Consider the following 21,180-nt stretch of genomic DNA (forward strand, 5'->3'; position numbering starts at 1 on the left):
TAAGTATTTAGTTATGCAGCACAATATCCATGGTACAACCACATCAACTGCTGCGTGGCTAAACACTTATAAGGTCCCAAAGGCGAGACCTATTGGCTATGCCAATACTTTGTGTGGTTGTGTGTGTGTGTGGTTGTGTGTGTGTGTGGTTTTGTGTGTGTGTGGTTTTGTGTGTGTGGTTTTGTGTGTGTGTGGTGTGGGTGGTGTGTGGGTGGTGTGTGGGGTGTGGGGTGTGTGTGTGTGTGTGTGTGTGTGTGTGTGTGTGTGTGTGTGTGTGTGTGTGTGTGTGTGTGTGTGTGTGGTGGTTGTGGTTGTGTGTGTGTGTGTGGTTGTGGGTGTGTGTGTGTGTGGTTGTGGGTGTGTGGTTGTGGGTGTGTGTGGTTGTGCGTGTGGTTGTGCGTGTGGTTGTGCCTGTGGTTGTATGTGGGGTTGTGCCTGTGGTTGTGTGTGGGGTTGTGTGTGTGTGTGAGTGGTTGTGTGTGTGTGGGGTTGTGTGTGTGTGAGTGGTTGTGTGTGTGTGTGGTTGTGTGTGTCGTTGTGTGTGTGTGTGTGTGTGTGGTTGTGTGTGTGGTTGTGTGTGTGGTTGTGTGTGTGGTTGTGTGTGTGGTTGTGTGTGTGGTTGTGTGTGTGGTTGTGTGTGTGGTTGTGTGTGTGGTTGTGTGTGGTTGTGTGTGTGGTTATGTGTGTGGTTATGTGTGTGGTTATGTGTGTGTGGTTGTGTGTGTGTGGTTGTGTGTGTGTGTGTGTGGTTGTGTGTGTGTGTGTGTGGTTGTGTGTGTGTGGTTGTGTGTGTGTGTGGTTGTGTGTGTGTGGTTGTGTGTGTGGTTGTGCGTGTGGTTGTATGTGGGGTTGTGCTTGTGGTTGTGCGTGTGGTTGTATGTGGGGTTGTGTGTAAGTGTGGTTGTGTGGTTGTGTGTGTTTGTGTGTATGTGTGTGTTTGTGTGTATGTGTGTGTGTGTGTGTGTGTGTGTGTGGTTGTGTGTGTGTGTGGTTGTGTGTGTGTGTGGTTGTGTGTGTGTGTGGTTGTGGTTGTGTGTGTGTGTGGTTTTGTGTGTGTGGGGTGTGTGTGTGGTGTGGGTGGTGTGTGGGTGGTGTGGGTGGTGTGTGGGTGGTGTGGGTGGTGTGTGGGTGGTGTGGGTGGTGTGTGGGTGGGGTGTGGGGTGTGTGTGTGTGTGTGGTGGTTGTGTGTGTGTGTGTGTGTGTGTGGTTGTGGGTGTGTGGTTGAGGGTGTGTGGTTGTGCGTGTGGTTGTGCGTGTGGTTGTGCCTGTGGTTGTATGTGGGGTTGTGCCTGTGGTTGTGTGTGGGGTTGTGTGTGTGTGTGAGTAGTTGTGTGTGTGTGTGGTTGTGTGTGTGGTTGTGTGTGTGTGTGGTTGTGTGTGTGGTTGTGTGTGTGTGGTTGTGTGTGTGTTTGTGTGTGTGGTTGTGTGTGTGGTTGTGTGTGTGGTTGTGTGTGTGGTTGTGTGTGGTTGTGTGTGGTTGTGTGTGGTTGTGTGTGGTTATGTGTGTGTGTGGTTGTGTGTGTGTGTGGTTGTGTGTGGTTGTGTGTGTGTGTGTGGTTGTGTGTGTGTGTGTGTGGTTGTGTGTGTGTGTGTGTGGTTGTGTGTGTGGTTGTGCGTGTGGTTGTGCCTGTGGTTGTATGTGGGGTTGTGGTTGTGCGTGTGGTTGTGCGTGTGGTTGTATGTGGGGTTGTGTGTAAGTGTGGTTGTGTGTATGTGTGTGGTTGTGTGTATGTGTGTGGTTGTATGTGTGATTGTGTGTGTGTGGTTGTGTGTGTGTGTGTGGTTGTGTGTGTGAATGGTTGTGTGTGTGTGTGTGTGTGTGATTGTGCGTGTGTTTGTGTGTGATTGTGCATGTGTTTGTGTGTGTGTGTGATTGTGCGTGTGTGTGGTTGTGTGTGTGGTTGTGTGGGGGTGGTTGTGGTTGTGTGTGTGGTTGTGTGTGTGGTAGTAATACTGTATGTGAAGAAGGAAGAGGGATACCCCTAATTGTTAATCCTAAATCAGGGTATAAAAGCTTGAGTGAGAAAGAGCAAAGATTTAGGAAACAGTATTTAAATCCTAATATCAGCAAAACATAGCCAGCATAGCTCTTGAAAGCAAGACTAATTATAAAAGTTGATTTATAGCAATTTTTTTTATTAGTTTTGAATGAATGGAAGAGTTCATGTTTAATTTTTTTTTACATATGTGCATACGAATACTCACAATTATATCATAAATCTATGCGAAAACATGTTTACACAGAAAATGACATGGATATTCTCCCAAAAGTGGACATAGAAAAATAAACAATATACAAATAACAAAATATTAAAACCAGTGTTTGCAATCTATTGCACAAATTGTTGGGTGTGTCAATGGCCTTAGGATGTCTCCGTAATCCTACGCGCGTTTCGGCATGTGCCTTCGTCAGGGGGCCATGTAATATGTTCACCAGTGCTAGTTTAGATGCATGGAGCAAAAGGAACGCTGACAGCTGAGTCCTACTTTACTTCGGTTCTCTGTCCATAGGTATGTAATTAATTAACGACTGTCCTTTGTTGGTTGTCTCACGTCAACAAGTCATGTAGGTTAAATGATGTGAGTGTTCTTGTAGATGTACCGTATGTATGGCGTCGGAGAAGGCTAGAGAAGAGGGGTTATCTCAAAAGCAATCCTCGAATGTGGCAAGGTAAAGGTTGTTAGCTCATTTCGATGAAAAACGAGGTGTTTGCATTTAAATAGAACCCACACGGGAGTTTTGTCGTCAAAATATCACCCTCGGATGGTTCAGCCGGTCAATTTCTCTTGTGCTCCTTAAAGCTCAGACGGGAGTAGTAATACTAAAAGCATATCAAAATAAAGGAACACAAACATCGAGTTTGTGGCAAGAGAAAGCACATTGTAAGTCAAACGGGCGCAGCAAAGCATTAACACAACAACATGTTCTTTGATGTTTGATGTTCTTTGAACGAGAACATCAAAGGGGCGCCACGAAAGTGATCGCTGGCTGTTGGACCCGGCCTCGTGGCGTGGCCCATTCAGACCCGTAGCGACACCAGACGAACCCCTACACCCCACACGACCCCGACTCACGTAGCCTACCCGACCAAGAACCCGGGGTTACCCACATCCTCCCCTCCATCTTCCCGACACCAGGCACCCTTCCCCTTCCATCGGCCTCGCGGCCTCCAGTGACCCGGCCCAGCACCCCCGATGGCCGCCCTCGACCCAAGCGCAACCCCGGCCTAGCCGCGCCATACCGGCTGGGGGGAGAGAGAGCTCCTGGTGAGCAGGAGAGGGAGGAGTAGTTTTCATTCACACCTGGCTTCCTCTCAAGAGATAGTTTCGATCGCCCCTCCGGCCACCCTGAGGGCTGGCTCCACGCCTGCTGCGTGTCTGGGATCCCTCCCCGAACCCACTTTGAAAGGATCAAAGGGTGGCAGGAACCCCCAACAAACGGCCCCCAGGCGCCAAGACCCCTGCCCGTGAGGACTCCGGACATCAAAGAGGAGTCGACCTATAACAAGGGGCGCCTGGGACCCTCGGCAGTTGAATCCTCGAACGAAACGAGCCCTGCTGACGTGGTCGCGGCTGAAGAACATCCTCCCAAAACCTGACGGAACTCTTGGAACCTCGGTGAGCCCTGCAGACAGCGTCGCGGCTCCCCCTGGCAGAGACAGACTTCTCAATACAACAAGGAATCTGTCAGTCTGAAAACAAAGGCACAGTCGCTAAGAAGGTAAGAATAAGCGAAGAGTTTGAAAAGGAAGCCTCAGAGTGCTATAGGATTCATTAAGATTTCCATCAAAAACCAGTGATTGGTGAATATCATCATCTGGATATCCGCACCTTCCCACCACTGTGATTCACTCCATCTTGGAGTTTCATTCGTGGTTAGTTAATAACCGGAGCACATTTTTGAGGCCCATGGAGGGGGAAGGAGAGAAGGACAGACAAGCCGCTAGTAGGGGCAAAATATGAGATATATACCAAAAATGATATATAAGTGGTGCAGTGCAGTAAGGTGAAATGTTAAAAAAGGATAAGGAGGAAAAAAGGAAAGTTTATTGAGAAATATTCCTGCCAATCCTTATCTAAAAATGGTGCAGAAACAGCTTCTAACAAATAGGCTGTTTGACAATAGGGTCAGACTTCTGCCTAAAACATCCGAGCCCTGCGGACGTGGTCGCGGCTCACCTTGCACCCTAGAGAACTCTGAGCCCTGCTGAGTGACTCGCGGCTCCCGGAAGATTGTCCGACCTCCGACACCCGGACTCGAGCCCTGCAGTTTTGGACACACTCAAGAGACATTCCGGTCCGGCTGGGCCCCAAAGATCGTCTCGTATCCCCCGGCTCGAGGATTGAGAGCCGTGCGCCGGATAGACTCCCGCATTGACCCAGATCCTAAGACTGTCCCGCTACCCATACCCCAACCGAGACTTTGTGAGCCCTTGCTGTACTTGTACATACGCTTCTGCGGATGATAAAGATCCTGATATTCCTAGATAAAGTATACGTACTCCAGAATCTACGGTGTGGTGTCTCTGTGTTGCCTGGTGCTGAATCAGCGTGTACGATCCTAGGTACGAGACCCAGCCCTGAGGGGGTCTCCGGCCAGTGCTCGGCTACTCCTCCCAGAAGGGTGGGACGCAGGGTGGTCAGGTGCCTATTCCGACCTTCCCTGAGGCTAGCCTTTCTAACACTGGTGGCAAGCGACGGGATCCGAGCCCACAATCTAGAGATCGTACAACGAACGGCTGACGCACTACCGAACAAAGACGACAGAAGAAACCACCACGAGCACCACTGAAACCGACGCGAGTGCTACGTTCTGTGAACAGCGGTTAGAAGAATACACGCACAAGGAGCTGAAACAGTTTTGCAAACAACGGAAAATCGCTACCACTGGTCTGAACACCAAGGAAGACATGCAACAAGCCCTGAAAGCCTGGGTGGATTCCGGAGCATCCCTTCCCCGACTGGACAACGTCGGTGAGGAGACAGAGCGGCCGGACGATCTCAGGAACTTCCCGAGAACAAGCAATAACCCCCAGGCACATAGCAAAGCAACGGGTGGGGGCTGGTCCCCGGAAGACGTCGCAGACAGGGAAAGGGATCGAAGTCATGAACTAGAAATGGCCAAACTGAAAATAGAAGGCAAGATAAGGCTAGCCGAAAAAAGCTAGCAGTGGAACAACTCCGAGTACAAGGAGAGCTGGAAGAAAAGAAGTTGCAACGAGAGCACGAGGAAAAGAAACTTCAGCTGGAGCACGAGCGCAGCTTGAAAGAAATAGAGTTCCGAGCAAGGAGCGAGGGAGCTCGAACCTCGGGGGGCCAAGAACCCGCGCCCCTGGGGGAACCGAAAGTACACATCCCTAAGGATGTGGTCAAGGAGTACTATCGGAATGATGACATCCAGCAGTGGTTCAAAGCCTACGAGGTAGCCATGACCTCCCACCGCGTCCCACAGAAGGACTGGGGGGCCGGGTTGTGGGGGCGATTCTTGAGAGAAGGACGAGACACCGTCCTCGACCTACCGGCCTCTATGCAAACATCCTACATGAAGGAGGCCCTCCTCACGAAATACGGCCTCACCCCCGAAATGTATCGGCGGCGGTTCCGGGTCTGCCGAAAGATCCCAGGCACCACCTGGGTGGAATACGTAAACTTTTACAGCCGCGCGCTGGAAGGGTGGATCAAGGGCAGCAAGGTAACTACCTTCGAAGAATTGACCGACCTCATTGCCTGGGAACACTTGTCCACAAACTGTTTTGTAGAACTACGCCAGCACCTGCTCGACAGCAAACTCGCAGACCCGAGGAAGCTGGCCGTCGAAGCAGATCGCTGGGTAAACACCCGGGTCCCCCGGAACCCCGTAGGAGATTACCCCCGCAGCCAGCAAGGACCTCCCCATCAGAGAGGGGGGGGAAAATCAAGGGAGACAGAGGGAGTTTCCATCCGGGCCCCCGCGTAGCCCCCCCGAGGAAACCTCTCCCGGGGTTCCCAGCTCCTCCACCAGGCAGTGCCACCACCCCAGGCAGACAAGGGCCCCGGGTGAATATCACATGTTTCCGCTGTCAACGGCTAGGGCATTACGGCAGCGACCCTCAGTGCCCCATGGCCCAGAAACCCCCTACGACAGCTCCCCCAGCCCGACACATGGCCACCGTAAACCTAGGGGAGGAGTTTGAGGACCCCGAGGGATGGGAACCTGCATCCATGGCCCTAGTCTCTCTAGGAGACAGAGATATGATTCCCGGGGCCCCCCTACCCGCAAACACCAAGAAGTACCGCCAGCTAGTAAAGGTTAACGGCCACCCGGTGGAGGCCCTTCGCGACACCGGGGCGAGCATCACTGGTGTCCTCAGCCACTTAGTCCAGGCGGATCAGATCATCCCAAATGTCTTTTGCCCTGTGATAGCTTCTGACAACACTGAGAGTTTGTGTAAGGTGGCCTTGGTACCATTCGAATGGGGGGTGGGGGGGAAGTAACCGGAACATTGCGGGTAGCTGTCCGAACCGCACAACCTGTAGACTGCCTCCTGGGAAACGACCTGGAAAGTTCCCCCTGGAGACAGGTAGAGCGCAAGACCCACCTCGGAATGATGGGTCTACCAGAATGGGTGTGCGCAACCACCCGATCCATGGCGGCCCGACTACCCCCCCCCCCCGCGGGGGAGTCGAGGACGAAACCCCCAGCACCACCTCCATTGACCAAACCGGGGGCGACCCTGTTGACCCTCACGCCCTATCCCCAGGAGAAGAGCCCCTCACCGACGACGGGTTCATCCAGCCCGATCAGGCGCAGATCGCGGAGTTAGGTGATCTGCCCGTGCTGGCTCAGTGGCGCCACGAAGGGGGCCCCTCCCGAGAGGAGTTCTGAAGAGAACAAGCGACCTGTCCTTCCCTGGTCGGACCCCGGCAGCAGGCCGCCGCCCAAGCCGCGGGCGACCAAACGGGAACCCACTTATTGTATTGGGAGAATGACCTCCTGTATAGCGAACAGCGGGCTGCCGAGCTAGGGTCGGCCCGGGTGCTGGTGGTACCCTTACGCTTTCGAGATTTCCTCCTGGGCTTGGCCCATGATGTACCCCTGGCCGGCCACTTGGGCCAGGACAAGACCTACCACCGCCTAGTAACGCACTTTTATTGGCCAAAAATGCGAGCCCACGTAGAGGCCCACTGCAAGTCCTGCCCCATGTGCCAGGCCAGTGGTAAAAGTGGAGGGAAGCGCAAGGCTCCCCTCCAACCCTTCCCAGTCGTCAGTACCCCCTTCGAACGGGTCGGAATTGACATCGTGGGGCCCCTGGATCCCAAGACCGCCCAGGGTCACCGCTTTATCCTCGTCCTAGTGGACCATGCCACACGATACCCGGAGGCCATCCCCCTCCGCACCGTCACGGCCCCCGTGGTGGGCCGGGCCTTGATGGGGATCTTCTCCCGGGTAGGGTTCTCCCGAGAGGTCGTGAGCGACCGAGGTACCAATTTTATCTCAAAATATATGAAATCCCTGTGGCAACAATGTGGAGTAGCGTATAAATTCACTACCCCTTACCATCCCCAAGGCAATGGCCTAGTAGAGCGGTTTAACGGGACTCTGAAGGGAATGATCATGGGTCTCGAGGAGCCCCTGCGGCATAAGTGGGACGTCCTTCTCCCCTGCCTCCTGTTCGCCTACAGGGAAGTCCCCCAGAAGTTCTTGGGGTTCAGCCCGTTTGAATTGCTGTATGGGCACCCAGTCCGAGGTCCCCTGAGCCTGGTCAAAGAGGGGTGGGAGACGACACCCCGGAACCCCCCGCAGGACGTGTTCCGGTACCTGTTGACTCTCAGGAATCAGACCCGGAAGTTCCGAGAGCTGGCCGAAGCCAACCTCGAGGCGAGCCAGGAAGAAATGAAGCGCTGGTACGACCAGAACGGCACGCTCGTCGAGTTTCAGCCCGGCCAGCAGGTCTGGGTAATGGCCCCAGTGAAGCCGTGCGCCCTCCAAGACAAATGGACCGGGCCCTTCAAGGTGGTCGAACGAAAAGGTCAGGTGAGATACGTGGTGGACGTCCAGTCCCCGCGGAACCCCCTTCGGGTTTTCCACGTGAACCGCCTCAAGCCTCACTTCGTGCGGACGGAGTTGAGCTTGCTCCTGGCCACAGACGACGGGGCGGAAGAGGAAACGGAGCCTCTTCCTGACCTCCTGCGGGCCAAAGAAAAGGACGGCTCCGTGGAGGGGGTGATCCTCTCCCCCTCCCTCACACCCCAACAACACGAGGACTGCCGCCGGCTCTTGGGCCAGTTCTCCGACCTGTTCTCCCTCGTCCCCAAGGTCACAGACTGGTGCGTCCACGACGTGGACACCGGAGACAGCCCCCCGGTACGGCACCGAGCCATCCAGGCAGAGGTATCGAAGATGTTGTCCTTAGGGGTGATCGAGCCCACAGACAGTCCTTGGGCCAGCCCCGTGGTACTAGTCCCGAAAGCAGCTGCCCCTGGGGTTGCCCCGTACTACGGTTCTGCGTGGACTAGCGGGGGCTCAATATGGTCACCAGAGCCGACGCTCACCCTCTCCCCCACGCAGATGAGCTCATTGACAGCCTTGGGTCTGCTCAATTTCTCAGCACCTTCGATTTGACCTGCGGATACTGGCAAATTGCACTCACGGAAGGCGCCAAGGAGCGGTCCGCCTTCTCCACCCCGGATGGGCACTATCGCTTCAGAGTGATGCCATTCGGAATGAAAAATGCCCCGGCCACTTTTCAGAGACTGGTGAATAGGGTCCTGGCCGGGCTGGAAGAGTTTAGCGCCGCCTATCTGAACGATATTGCGGTATTCAGTTCCGAGTGGGGTGAGCACCTCCAGCACCTCCGGAGGGTTTTGAGGGCCCTGCGCCAAGCCGGCCTCACAGTGAAAGCCAGCAAATGCCAGATTGGGCAAGGGTCGGTGGTCTACTTGGGGCACCAGGTCGGCAGCGGGCAGGTCGCCCCCCTCCAACCTAAGATTGACGCCATCCTGGCCTGGGAACCACCCACCACCCAAACCGAGGTCCGCGCCTTTCTGGGCCTCACTGGTTACTACCGGAGGTTGATCCATGGTTACGGCAGCCTCGTAGGACCCCTCACGGAGCTCACGTCCAAATGACAACCTAAAAAGGTGCAGTGGACCCCTGCCTGCCAGAAGGCGTTCGACGCCCTGAAACTCGCCATGTGTACGGCCCCTGTGCTCCGAGCCCCCGATTACTCCAAGGAGTTTGTGTACAAACAGATGCTTCCGAGCATGGCATTGGGCCCGTCCTATCCCAGCTCAATGAGAAGGGCTTAGATCAGCCCGTGGCCTTCATTAGCCGAAGGTTACTGCCCCGGGAGCAACGATGGGGCACCATTAAACGCGAGGCGTTCGCCGTAGTCTGGGCTCTAAAGAAACTGCGACCCTACCTCTTCGGAACCCACTTCCGAGTCCAGACGGATCACCGACCTTTACCGTGGCTCATGCAGATGAGGGGAGAGAACCCCAAATTGCTACGATGGTCCATCTCCCTCCAGGGGATGGACTTCACAGTAGAGCATCACCCTGGCAACGACCACGCCAACGCTGACGGCCTCTCCAGATTCTTCCGCCTCAGCGAAGAGAACCCCCAAGAGGATGGGTAGTTCTCTCCGGCCTTGAGCTGGGGGGGGACGCATGTTGGACCCGGCCTCGTGGCGTGGCCCATTCAGACCCGTAGCGACACCAGATGAACCCCTACACCCCACACGACCCTGACTCACGTAGCCTACCCGACCCAGAACCCGGGGTTACCCACGTCCTCCCCTCCATCTTCCCGACACCGGGCACCCTTCCCCTTCCATCAGCCTCGCGGCCTCCAGTGACCCGGCCCAGCACCCCCGATGGCCGCCCTCGACCCAAGCGCAACCCCGGCCTAGCCGCGCCATACCGGCTGGGGGGAGAGAGAGCTCCTGGTGAGCAGGAGAGGGAGGAGTAGTTTTCATTCACACCTGGCTTCCTCCCAAGAGATAGTTTCGATCGCCCCTCCGGCCACCCTGAGGGCTGGCTCCACGCCTGCTGCGTGTCTGGGATCCCTCCCCGAACCCACTTTGAAAGGATCAAAGGGCCGCGTGGCAGGAACCCCCAACAAACGGCCCCCAGGCGCCAAGACCCCTGCCCGTGAGGACTCCGGACATCAAAGAGGAGTCGACCTATAACAAGGGGCGCCTGGGACCCTCGGCAGTTGAATCCTGGAACGAAACGAGGCCTGCTGACGTGGTCGCGGCTGAAGAACATCCTCCCAAAACCCGACGGAACTCTTGGAACCTCGGTGAGCCCTGCAGACAGCGTCGCGGCTCCCCCTGGCAGAGACGGACTTCTGCCTAAAACATCCGAGCCCTGCTGACGTGGTCGCGGCTCACCTTGCACCCTAGAGAACTCTGAGCCCTGCTGAGTGACTCGCGGCTCCCGGAAGATTGTCCGACCTCCGACACCCGGACTCGAGCCCTGCAGTTTTGGACACACTCAAGAGACATTCCGGTCCGGCTGGGCCCCAAAGATAGTCTCGTATCCCCCGGCTCGAGGATTGAGAGCCATGCGCCGGATACGCTCCCGCATTGACCCAGATCCTAAGACTGTCCCGCTACCCATACCCCAACCGAGACTTTGTGAGCCCTTGCTCTACTTGTACATACGCTTCTGCGGATCATAAAGATCCTGATATTCCTAGATAAAGTATACGTACTCCAGAATCTACGGTGTGGTGTCTCTGTGTTGCCTGGTGCTGAATCGGCGTGTACGATCCTAGGTACGAGACCCAGCCCTGAGGGGGTCTCCGGCCAGTGCTCGGCTACTCCTCCCAGAAGGGTGGGACGCAGGGTGGTCAGGTGCCTATTCCGACCTTCTCGGAGGCTAGCCTTTCTAACACTGGCAAAAGTGAAAGTGATCGCGGGCGCTTAATGAGCATGATGAGGTTTGCCATATGGTGCCTCTGCTCCTATGCGCGCGCCCGCGCACATGCACTGCAGCTCTAGGCTGGCCATGGTAGCATTTTTTGAGCCCTCACTAAAAGTCACGCCAGACCAGTGCATGCGCTGGGTCAGGCGAGATCTAAAAAGTGTGCCTGGAACAACAGGAAGAAGAATCTTGTTTAAGAAAATAGTGCAGACAGGCCGTAAATGAAACTTACTGAGTAACAACACATGTAAAAGAGCTAGTCCTCATAGGAGGGGACAATAGGAGACAGGGAGGTACTAAGGAGGGACTAACAAGCCTATTAACAAAAGAAAAGCCAACATTTACAAAGGACATTGACAGCAGCCAATTTAAAAGAAGGGCAGTGCTTCAAGTACATACCTCAATACAGCAGGTCTCAAAGAGACAGCGCAAGCACGGTCTATCCGAGATCTAAAAAATGGCAAAAGGAACTTGCATTAAATGTTATGTCCATTGGTAATAAGGTCATGAAAGGTAAATAGATTGTTCTAATGGATATTCACCCCAGGTGATTCAGTCTAAGGGCCACTGGCAAAGTAGCTCCGACAAGAAGGTGGTGTGAGGTCCACCATGGATCCATAACTTAAAAACCCTAAAGCTCTGCTCTTCCAGAGTGCTCCATTCTGCTCAAACAGAAATCAGTATTTAGGAAAGAGTGCACAGAGTCCCTAGGCACTGCCTGACCAACAGTAATTCACAGATCAATAAATGTAATGACTAATAGCCCTTCAAGACTCACGTCTTCACAGCCACTACTCCTCCATGGATAGAAGAGTGGAAGGAAACAGAAATGGTAAATATATTACTTGAGCTAGGTGAAATTCTAAGATAATCTCATGCAGAAAGTCAGGTTAACTCTCAATGTCACCTTATCATTGGAGAAGGTAGTGAAAAGCAAAGAAGCTGATAAGCCCTCCTTATTAAAGACAACAAGAACAGCGGATTTCCATGCAAGAAACCTTGATGGACACACATGCATAGATTTATAAGGAAGACCCATAAAAAGAAGAGTTCCAAATTGGGGCACCACTAGAAATGCTGAAGGGGACTGATGGGCATTTGTTTAGCATATCTTTTAAGAATCTGAAAGAAAAAAAAACGGTAACCCGACTAATGAACCTTGGTCACACGAGTAGTTAAAACTGTTCTGATGCATACACTTCTCTCTACTAGAGACACAAACTCAAACACGCAAAATTGCTACCTCTAAGGATCCAAGTTGGTTCTGCAACTAGAAGTAAAAGAAAGCCATCTAAAGTAGACTACTTAAATGAGGTCTCGAACACTATATCAGAAATGATAGACATTTGAAGATAGGAGTAGCCTCTCCAGTTCCAAGCATTTTGGTTCAGCATAGTGACGGACTGATGTAGTAAGTGGCCCGTGTGCTGTGAGAGGCTGTGCAGTCATGGGGCGGGAGCACACTTGAAAACATGTCCTTCATGTCCACAGATGACCAATCCAGTCACCCAAGTCCAGAGCAGACATAACTTGGGCCGCCATGAGCATTTTGATTTTGTCATTCCACAGGAAGGCATTCAGATGTTGAATGTACAAAACTGGAGTGGTCTCCCGTCCCTTTTCAGGAATAGGATATAGCGAGTGCAACAACCCTAGCCTCTTTCAGCATCTGGTACTCTCTCAATGGCACCCTTGGAGAGCATTAGGCAGAATTCCTTTAACAGGATGAACAGTAGCACCGCAGAAATGTATTCTGGTGTAGGAGGAATAGTGGGTGGGGAGAACCGAAAAAGCAGGGCATACACATTCAGAACAATCTGACTCTTCTGCCGTATGTGATTTATCGCTAGTCTGGGAGAGAACAAAAGGAAAAATGGAGTCTCTGCTGCATGATGATTGGCTGCACTTCTGTAATTTTGTAGCATGACATCAGTCAGGATCATGCCGATGTCAGTTTGCAGTCTAACATAGTCACTGGATCATCCTCTGCTGGCATTGGGTGGTAGGAACTGGCATGGATCTCAGGCTGGAGTAGAAATCTGCAAAGGTGTAATTAAGTGCCCAGTAATTGTCCCCTTGCGGCTAAACAGAACCTGGGAGGAACCCGCGGGCAGTACCCAAACAGAAGGCCCAAGCCATTCCATGGAGCCCAAGAACAAACAAACATTTTGCACCATGGCTTATTTGAAGGTTTTGGTTTGCTGCGGGGCTGACAGCCTCCAAATTACAGGTGCATCTGAACCAACTGAGGAATCGGTTCCATGGCCAGACACCTCAAAGGAGTATGTTGGGGAACAATGTAACCATGACAAAGTACCTGGGCCTAACATTATTACAGCAATAGGCCTAGTTAGGGGTGTTGCTAATTGCACATAGTAGTGCCAAAAGGCATGCAATTCTGTGAAGTAGTACCTTGTAGTTATAAGAGATGACTAGGGCTAGGGGCTACTTGCACCCTCGTCATCTGGGCTATTCCCCACCAAGAGCGTGTTATACTGTTCTGCTAAATGTACACTCTGTACATAAATGTCATTTTCAGCAAAGTATGTAGCTTTGTGCGGAATAAATTACTTTACCATAAATTGAAATGCACTCACTGGTTGGCGGGAATTTTAGACTGCTTTGCTGTCACTCTGAGAGTCAGACGATGAAGGGGTATGGTTTTCAACTATGGGGACTCCAGGACACCACTGGCAAATGACCCGAGTAGAAGCAATTGATGCTCGGTAACCACATGGATAACCCTGGACCAACTCTGATCATGCCTCACAAGTGCTACGTGAGGTGTGGAAGTCTTCACAAGCCAGCCATCTCTAAGTAAGTATGAGTGAAGGTGTATATCCTACTGGCATGAGTGCAGTACCTCTACCGACATGGGTTTCTCTTGAGGCCAAGCACAAGCGAAGGGAGAATATGCTCTAAAGTGCAAAGCACTAAGGGTGTAGCGAAAATGATTTTGCAATCACTCAGCACAATTTAGCATATGCCAACACCTTTGATCATGTAGAATAGGACTTACGACGTTTGCAAGGAGAATGGTTTCTAAGTCAACTTCTGTAAACTTTTCTGGATTCCTGAAAGCCAGAAATCTGCACAAATGCAAGGGCATATGAGGGGACACTTCATTGACTTTCTTTAAAAAAAATCGGGCCCATTATTTATTTTTGTGTTGCCTTGGATTATTTTTTTTAATCTTAAGTATGCGTCTTTTGACTTATTTATTTTTTAAATACTGACATGCAACAAAGGTCTTACTAAATGAGGCGTCAGAATATGGATATACAAGTTGCACAAAATTTCTGCCCCCCCAAAATTACACATTTCTGTGTGTGCATTTTATTTTGAAGCCAAAACATTTCTAATCTTGCATTCAGCCATTTGCATGTATTTGCATATAAACAGGGAACATTACAAGCAGTCTCAAATTCTTATGTTTTGCAAATGTGTACACATGTTTATACTGGAACAACTGTCAGCACCGTGAGTGGAGATCAAACGCAGTGCACTTCCTCAGAGCACTCATCCCCTCTGTAAAGGATTTGCATTATTAAACCATACATTCAAGTGCGAGGAGCTTATACATCTTGCCTTAGTTGCAGACAATCCTCTTTCACATATCTATTCTGTGGTACTGCAGACAGAAAGCCAAAGGGATACTTCCAGGGCGATCTGATATTCTCAAAGTATCAGTAAGTAAGTGTTCCAGTTGCATCTAAACTTGTAGAATCAACAATGTGTTCCATTCATGGCTGTACAATTTACAAAAGTGAAGAGTGTATGAGAGTGTGATAAAGTGTGTGTACTTTTGTTTTGTTTCTAGTCTTACCAGTCCAAAACCAACATATTTCCACTCTGGGCCTGTAATTTACCCTGCTGAATTACTACAGGTAGTGCTGGGGCCAGGTGTGAGTGGCCTACGCACAATAAATAGCCCCTGCCATGCTCTCCTTGGCCTTAATTTTCTGCCAGGGTTATGTACCTCTGCTTCCTTGAATCATCTGACTCTGCTAAAGCCCGCATTAGATTTTATAATTTTACAGCTCTGTCATAGCCTGTTTTCCCAAGCCTAATATTCTGCTTTGCCAGGAGCCAGCAGGGTTTTCTTTGGGGATTCCAGTTCTTCACATTAGAGTTCCATTATTCGTGAACACAAATAAAAAGCTCCTGGATTTTCAAAGGGCTTGACCCAATTTTGGCCTGTCTAGAGTGAACGCCAAGGTGCAGCCATTCATCAATTTACTGTTTGCAGTTAGCAGCAAGCAGTCATGCCCTAATGTGGCTGGATCCAGCAAGGACTGTAGTTTAAGCGTTACTTTAGGTTTGTGTTGTAGATGGAGTCACTCATCCCTGACCAGCAATTAACGAGCAGACTCGGCATATGTGAAAACTCGCCAAAGCAGGCAAAGCATTATTAAAGCCAATATGACCGTAACGTAAAACATTGTTAATTTTCATTTTTAAACCTACTGGTATAAAACAGAATGTACTTATTATTTATATACGATTCGCAGGAACAGAAGCAAAATGTAGAGTTTATGGAACAAAGAATTTACATAATCTTTTTTTCCAGTATGCTACAGCTGCTTGACCCCTTCTCCCTCCATCCTTAGAAGGTGGAGGAAGTAAAGACAAGCTAATCAAAGGCACTAGGCACAGGGAGAAGAAACAAGGGAATAATAAGAAGAGTATGCATGAAGGAGGACAATAGAAACATGGATCAGGCGACAAGAATAAAGGAAGAATTCCAAGTGATACCGAACTGGGCAAGATACTTAGGCTACAGAAACAAGAAAAGAAAGATGGGGAACAAAGGGGAGCTAGCTATGCTGTGATGCAAAGAAAGAAACCAGTAAGGGGGAGCGAGGGGGGGCGTGAGGGAAGAGAAAGACAAAATGAGAGAGCTATCGGTGGAAAGATGAGAGAGAGTGAGGTGCTACAAATGAGATACTGAGGTATGGGAGACACAAAGGGAAATTAATATCTAGAACAAGGGGGGCTGTGAAAATGAGTGAGATAATGAGAGGAGAAGAGATGAGTGGGGAACTGTGAATAATGGAAGGAGATGGGAGAAGACAACTAGGCAAGAGAGAAGCAAAAGCAGAAAAACTACAATAAAGGGAACATAAAGGAAGAGCGAGTGGAAAGGATATAGGTAGCATGAGGAAATCTCAGGGGAGAGGAGCGAAAGAGCGAAAATCAAACAAGGAAAAAAGACAAGCATTGGGTCACGGAGAACATCAAAGCGGCCGCAAAAGTGAAAGTGATCGCGATCAAGCACGGCGTGCGACCGCACATATGCATATGCACTCAAGCTCTAGGCCGGCCATGGTAGCATTTTTTTAAGCCCTCACTAAAAGTCTCGCCAGACCAGCGCATGCGCTGGGTCAGCCGAGACCTAAAAAGCATCTACCGTTTTCCCAGTTTACGAGAATTAAACGCATCACATCTAGTTCTGATCAATTCCTCTCCACCTTTGAAGAATACAAACGACTATTTAGACTTTGCGGCTATCCGCAAGAGGTGGCTGATCGTGCTGAGGAGAGAGCACTTTCCATTCCCAGAGAAAGCCTACTGATGACACAAACAAAAGTTCTAGAACCAAGAGAGGTGTTTGTATCCACATTTTCAACTAAGTCTGTAACTATCAAAAACATCATACTCAAACGGTGTACAAACGCTCACACAATTTGAACTGTTATCTAAAGACACAAGGCAACCAGTTGAAACTCATAAAGGGATGACCAAATGTTACAATTGCAAGCATTCCAACAATGCATTAGTAGGCAACATGATCTGGCACCCATGGACAGGAAAGCAAATTGTTCTTGGATACACTGCAGATTGTAACACCCCCAAGGTGTTATAACTACACCGTCAAGTGTCCTTGCGGACTCCTTTATGTGGGCAAAACAGAGAGATCCATCAGAACCAGGATAATTGAACATAAGAGTCATATTAGAACCAAAGCTCTCAATTCCCCTTTGGGTTGAATGTAAACACTCTATTGCTCAATTACGTTTTACCATCTTGGAGGTTGCTTCACCAAAACCTGGCAGGGATTTGACATAGCCCTTATTACAACGCGAGACCCATTGGATAAGGTATCTTGACACACTCATCCAAAAGGATCTGAATGATAAGCTGGAAATGTCGTGTTACCTTTGATAGATGATTATCTTGTTAACACATACAATACCACCTTGGTGGTACACACAGCACCTTGTTTTATATAGATGTGTCTTTCTCCCTTGTGTAACATTATCCAGATTTGCTAACTTGCCATTGCTATTTACTCAATTCATAGGATTGTTTATTTGTTGCATTCATCACAACTCAACATGCTGTTTTATTTATCACAACTCATCATGCTGCTTCACACTTATGACTGTTATTTTCATTGGTGTAATGACAAAAATAGCCAGTCATTTTGTCATTAGAAAATTATGATAGGTCATCACACAAACATTTTGATTGCATTGGATTTAGTTTTCTTTGTAATTACTATGTTTGAATTGCACCAAATGTAGCTTTCATGTGATTACTATGTTTCTAGATTTCCTTAACTTTTTTTTTTGCCCTAGTTTTCTCATGGGAATCATCTCTTACTTCACCACCGTCCAATACTATCGATCACTTAGTCAATTTTTTATTTCTTTGGCTTTCTTAAAAGCACTTTGTTTACGGGTTTCATGTTCCAACTCTGTGTAACGGAGCGTGTCACTCTGTTGCAGCTGCAGCACTTTCAAGTAAGGCTCACAATGTCTTATTCATGTTTTCACCGTTCTTTACACATTTTCAGTTTTCGGTTTACTGTTCTCCTCGTTCTTTTTCCAGTCGGCAGTTCATTTTTTATGCACTCTTCTGGTTCGCGTATTTCTCTTCGGTAAGAATTTCCACGTGGACACTCAAGGTGATTTATACATTGGGGTACCTGTAATTTCACTTTTGGGTTTGTCTTTCTATTTTAGACAGAGATTTTGACAAAGGCACAGATGTCGATGGTAACTGTTATGGATTACCAAACGGGTATTAAGATACTGTTTGCCACACTATTCATTATGTAGGAGGCTGTCTTTCCTGTTCCACTTTTTTGCACATTGTTTCTCATTTTTTCCACTGGATTGATTTCCTTCTTATTAGCTTAATGCTTTAGTTGTTTTCCTCACATTTTTCGTGAATGGGTAATGCATGACCCTACGATTAGTTGTGTTTGGAAACCATGTTTTTAAGTGTCCACTCTTCTTTTACTTTTTTGTGGTTCTCCAGGTTTTTTTATCCTCTCTTTTTTGGTCGATGGCTTTGAACTTGACATATGCCCTGCTCATTATGAGATTGCTTAAGCTGGCAATACCAGAATTTCCTGCAAGAAATGAATTCGAAATTAATTCTCATTTCATATGTTTTGTTTAGAATTACCCCTAATGAAGGGCATTCTCAGTAGCCCGAAATACATTGGGAACCCCTTTCACAGCTAGCATCTGAAGATTGTCAAGACTAGCTGATGCATTGAAACTATTTACGAATATTCACATCGCTGTTGTTAAAGTGATTGGCTGAAAAACAACGCTTTTGCACAGTTAATCATTTTCTATTGGTGATTTCGTGTACATGGACGCTTTATCATTGAATTGATTACAACTTGAACTTTTCATACAAGCTTTTGGTTATATAGTGGATTTATTGTTAGCCCATATTTGGGAGCCAGTAGTGCACACTGTGTCTGGGACACCTGTTCTAGGAATTCTTTCATTTTATAAGTAAGCGGGGATGTGGGTACAGTCCCCTCACGGTGTGCACACAAAATATAATTTATATGTTTACTTTTGATTTAATTGTTTTACAACTGCATACGAGTTGAGTGCAACACCAGCTTTCACTTACCTAACTTTCTAAAAGCGGCATTTTCAAAATTGAAACCTAACATCTGACTTTACCATTAAAGCGGGTTTTCAATTACAAAGACACCAAAAAGGAAATGTTTACCTGTTCTCAATCGAATGTTAAAAGCTATTAATTGCAGTAAGGCAATCCAATGTTCTCCCTTGGGAAAGATAGGTCTTGCAGTAGTGAAAAACTAATTTAGGAGTTTTTACCTACCAAGATACGTAAAACTTAAAAGTATATGCCCAATCTTTTAATTACAATGCACCCTGCCACCTGGGCTACCTTAGGGGGGGGGCTTATATGAAATTAGAGGGTAGATTAAGGCTTGGCAAGGGGGGGGGGGGAGGTACATTGCAAAGTCAAATTGGCAGTTTAAAACTGCATTCAAGCCACAATGGCAGGCCTGGGACATGTTTTTAGGGGTTATGTGAGTGGGTGACACAATAAGTGCTGCACAGCCAACTAGTAGCATTTAAGTTACAGGCCCCAGACATATGGTATACCACTTTACTAGGGACTTAAGTAGAATAAATATGCCAATCAGGTGTAAGCCAGTTTTACCATATTTTAGGAAGTGAACAAACACTTCTTCAGCATAATAGGAGGGTGAAGGCAAAAGGTTTGGAGGAAGACCACCCTAAGGCTGACAATTCTAACAAGGACCAAAAGTGCAGCATCAGCGGGATATAGTCAGGTGGTCTTTTGGCCTGGTAGCTAAATCCTCTGAATGTTCTGTATTATAGGCAAGTCTAGCCCTTTAAGTAGGTCTGCTCTCTTTAAAAGTACAGGAGGCCAGACTCCTTTCTCGGAAGAGACGCAGGCCGTCAAATAGTCTAGCTGCATCGCAGTGTCTATCTATAGTTGACTATTTCATTAAGTCAGGAATGTCTTGGCTGCAGGCCTATAATAAAAAAAGGGCATGGAAGTGTGCTGTTCTACTAGCACAACTTCCTCTGAAGTGGGGAAACTCAGCTCAGGGATGTATCTATGCCACTAGTGTTTTGTAAGGTGACTGGCCGTTGTGGAAACTGACTTTAGAGTTGGTGCAGGAGACATAGGCTCAAGATTTACTGAGGAATCAATGGGGAGCAATGATTATGTGCAGGCAGGCAGAGGACAGATACTCTTCCCAACATGTGGTATCCTTACGGCTTGATAAAAGGAAATGCAAATCTCAGGTCACCTGTATGAGTGGGGCCTCTGAAAATTTCAGCTCTTCAAGGAAAACGCACAATATATGTGGTTTCTTGAACAGTCATTCAAGGGAAAAGAATGCTGCCACCAACATGAACTATATTATCAAAATAAATAAGACGCCTACAGCTTTGTTATATTTAGTACACCCCATTTCCAGTTACATATTGCCATAGGTTATGATGGTTCACCATGATTAAAACCGGTCTACATTTCTGTGCAAGAATATATTTAAAAATCAACCTTCTGTAAGCATCCATGAAGAACGCTATATGACATAAAAGAGGTATGGAGGAGGTAGGCGGGAGGGGTTCACAGTTTTCGCTTCTTTTGTTATTTAAACTATGAGATTGTATAAAGCTTTCTTTGCAAGAAACGAGCATCGACCCATATCTCTGTGTTATTTTATTATTAAATGTGAATACAACATTTAAACTATAAAGTAAGACCTATCCCACTTTCAGTTAGGGATGAGTAAAAAATAAATATTAGCAAACTAGTCAGAGAAAAAGTCATTGAACAAACCAATTCTTCTGAATGGGCTTCGACTATTGTGATCATTAAAAAGAGGGCAGGGGACCTTCGTCTATGTGCTGACTTGAGATCTTTAAACAAAAATATCATTGCTGACTGTCATCCACTGCCTAATATACAGGACGTTGTGGCAGCAACATCTGGGTCAAAATATTTTTTGTTGATAGATCTCAAGTCAGCATACCATCAGGTCAAACTTTCAGAGGATTCAAAAGAATATATAACTTTTATAACTCCTTTTGGAGCATTTAGATTCATAAGATTACCTTCAGCCTCAAGTGTTTTTCAGAAACGTATGGATGTTAGGTTTAAAGATATTAATGGAGTTGAAAAAATTCAAGATGACATACCAATACATGCTAGCACTGTAGAAAAACAATGAGATTTTGGATGCGGTCCTTTGTACACTAATGAAAAGATGAATGACAGTTTCCCTTAACAAGTGCAGAAATTGAGTATTTAGGGCATGTTTTAAGTCCAATAGGTATCAAACCAAAATTGAATTTAGTGTAAGCTATTTCAGAAGCAGCCAAACCAGAGGACAAGGATTCACTAAAACATTTATGGGTTTGAGTGAGTATTACTCACGAATTGTTGTTAACTAGGCAGATAAAGTCGAATTTTTAAGATGTTTATTAAGGAAAGGTGTTAAATACATAT

At 48.4% G+C, this 21,180-nt stretch overlaps 1 protein-coding gene across 8 annotated transcripts in view; it reads right to left on the bottom strand.

Moving 5' to 3' along the window:
• ZWILCH (zwilch kinetochore protein) overlaps positions 1–21,180 on the bottom strand; it is a 479,149-nt gene that overhangs the window by 339,521 nt on the left and 118,448 nt on the right. The window contains exon 3 of one of the 8 annotated variants that reach the window (XM_085644606.1): positions 11,308–11,358. The exons of 6 other annotated variants lie outside the window; for them this stretch is intronic. In XM_085644606.1, the coding sequence (XP_085500732.1) occupies positions 11,308–11,358 (51 nt within the window). Of the gene's footprint in view, positions 1–11,307; positions 11,359–21,180 lie in introns of those variants that run through there. One more of the 8 variants, XM_085644610.1, reaches the window with a different exon arrangement.

The sequence above is a fragment of the Triturus cristatus genome, chromosome 3_1 (genome assembly GCF_964204655.1).
Source record: "Triturus cristatus chromosome 3_1, aTriCri1.1, whole genome shotgun sequence".
Classification (NCBI taxonomy): Eukaryota; Metazoa; Chordata; class Amphibia; order Caudata; family Salamandridae; genus Triturus; species Triturus cristatus.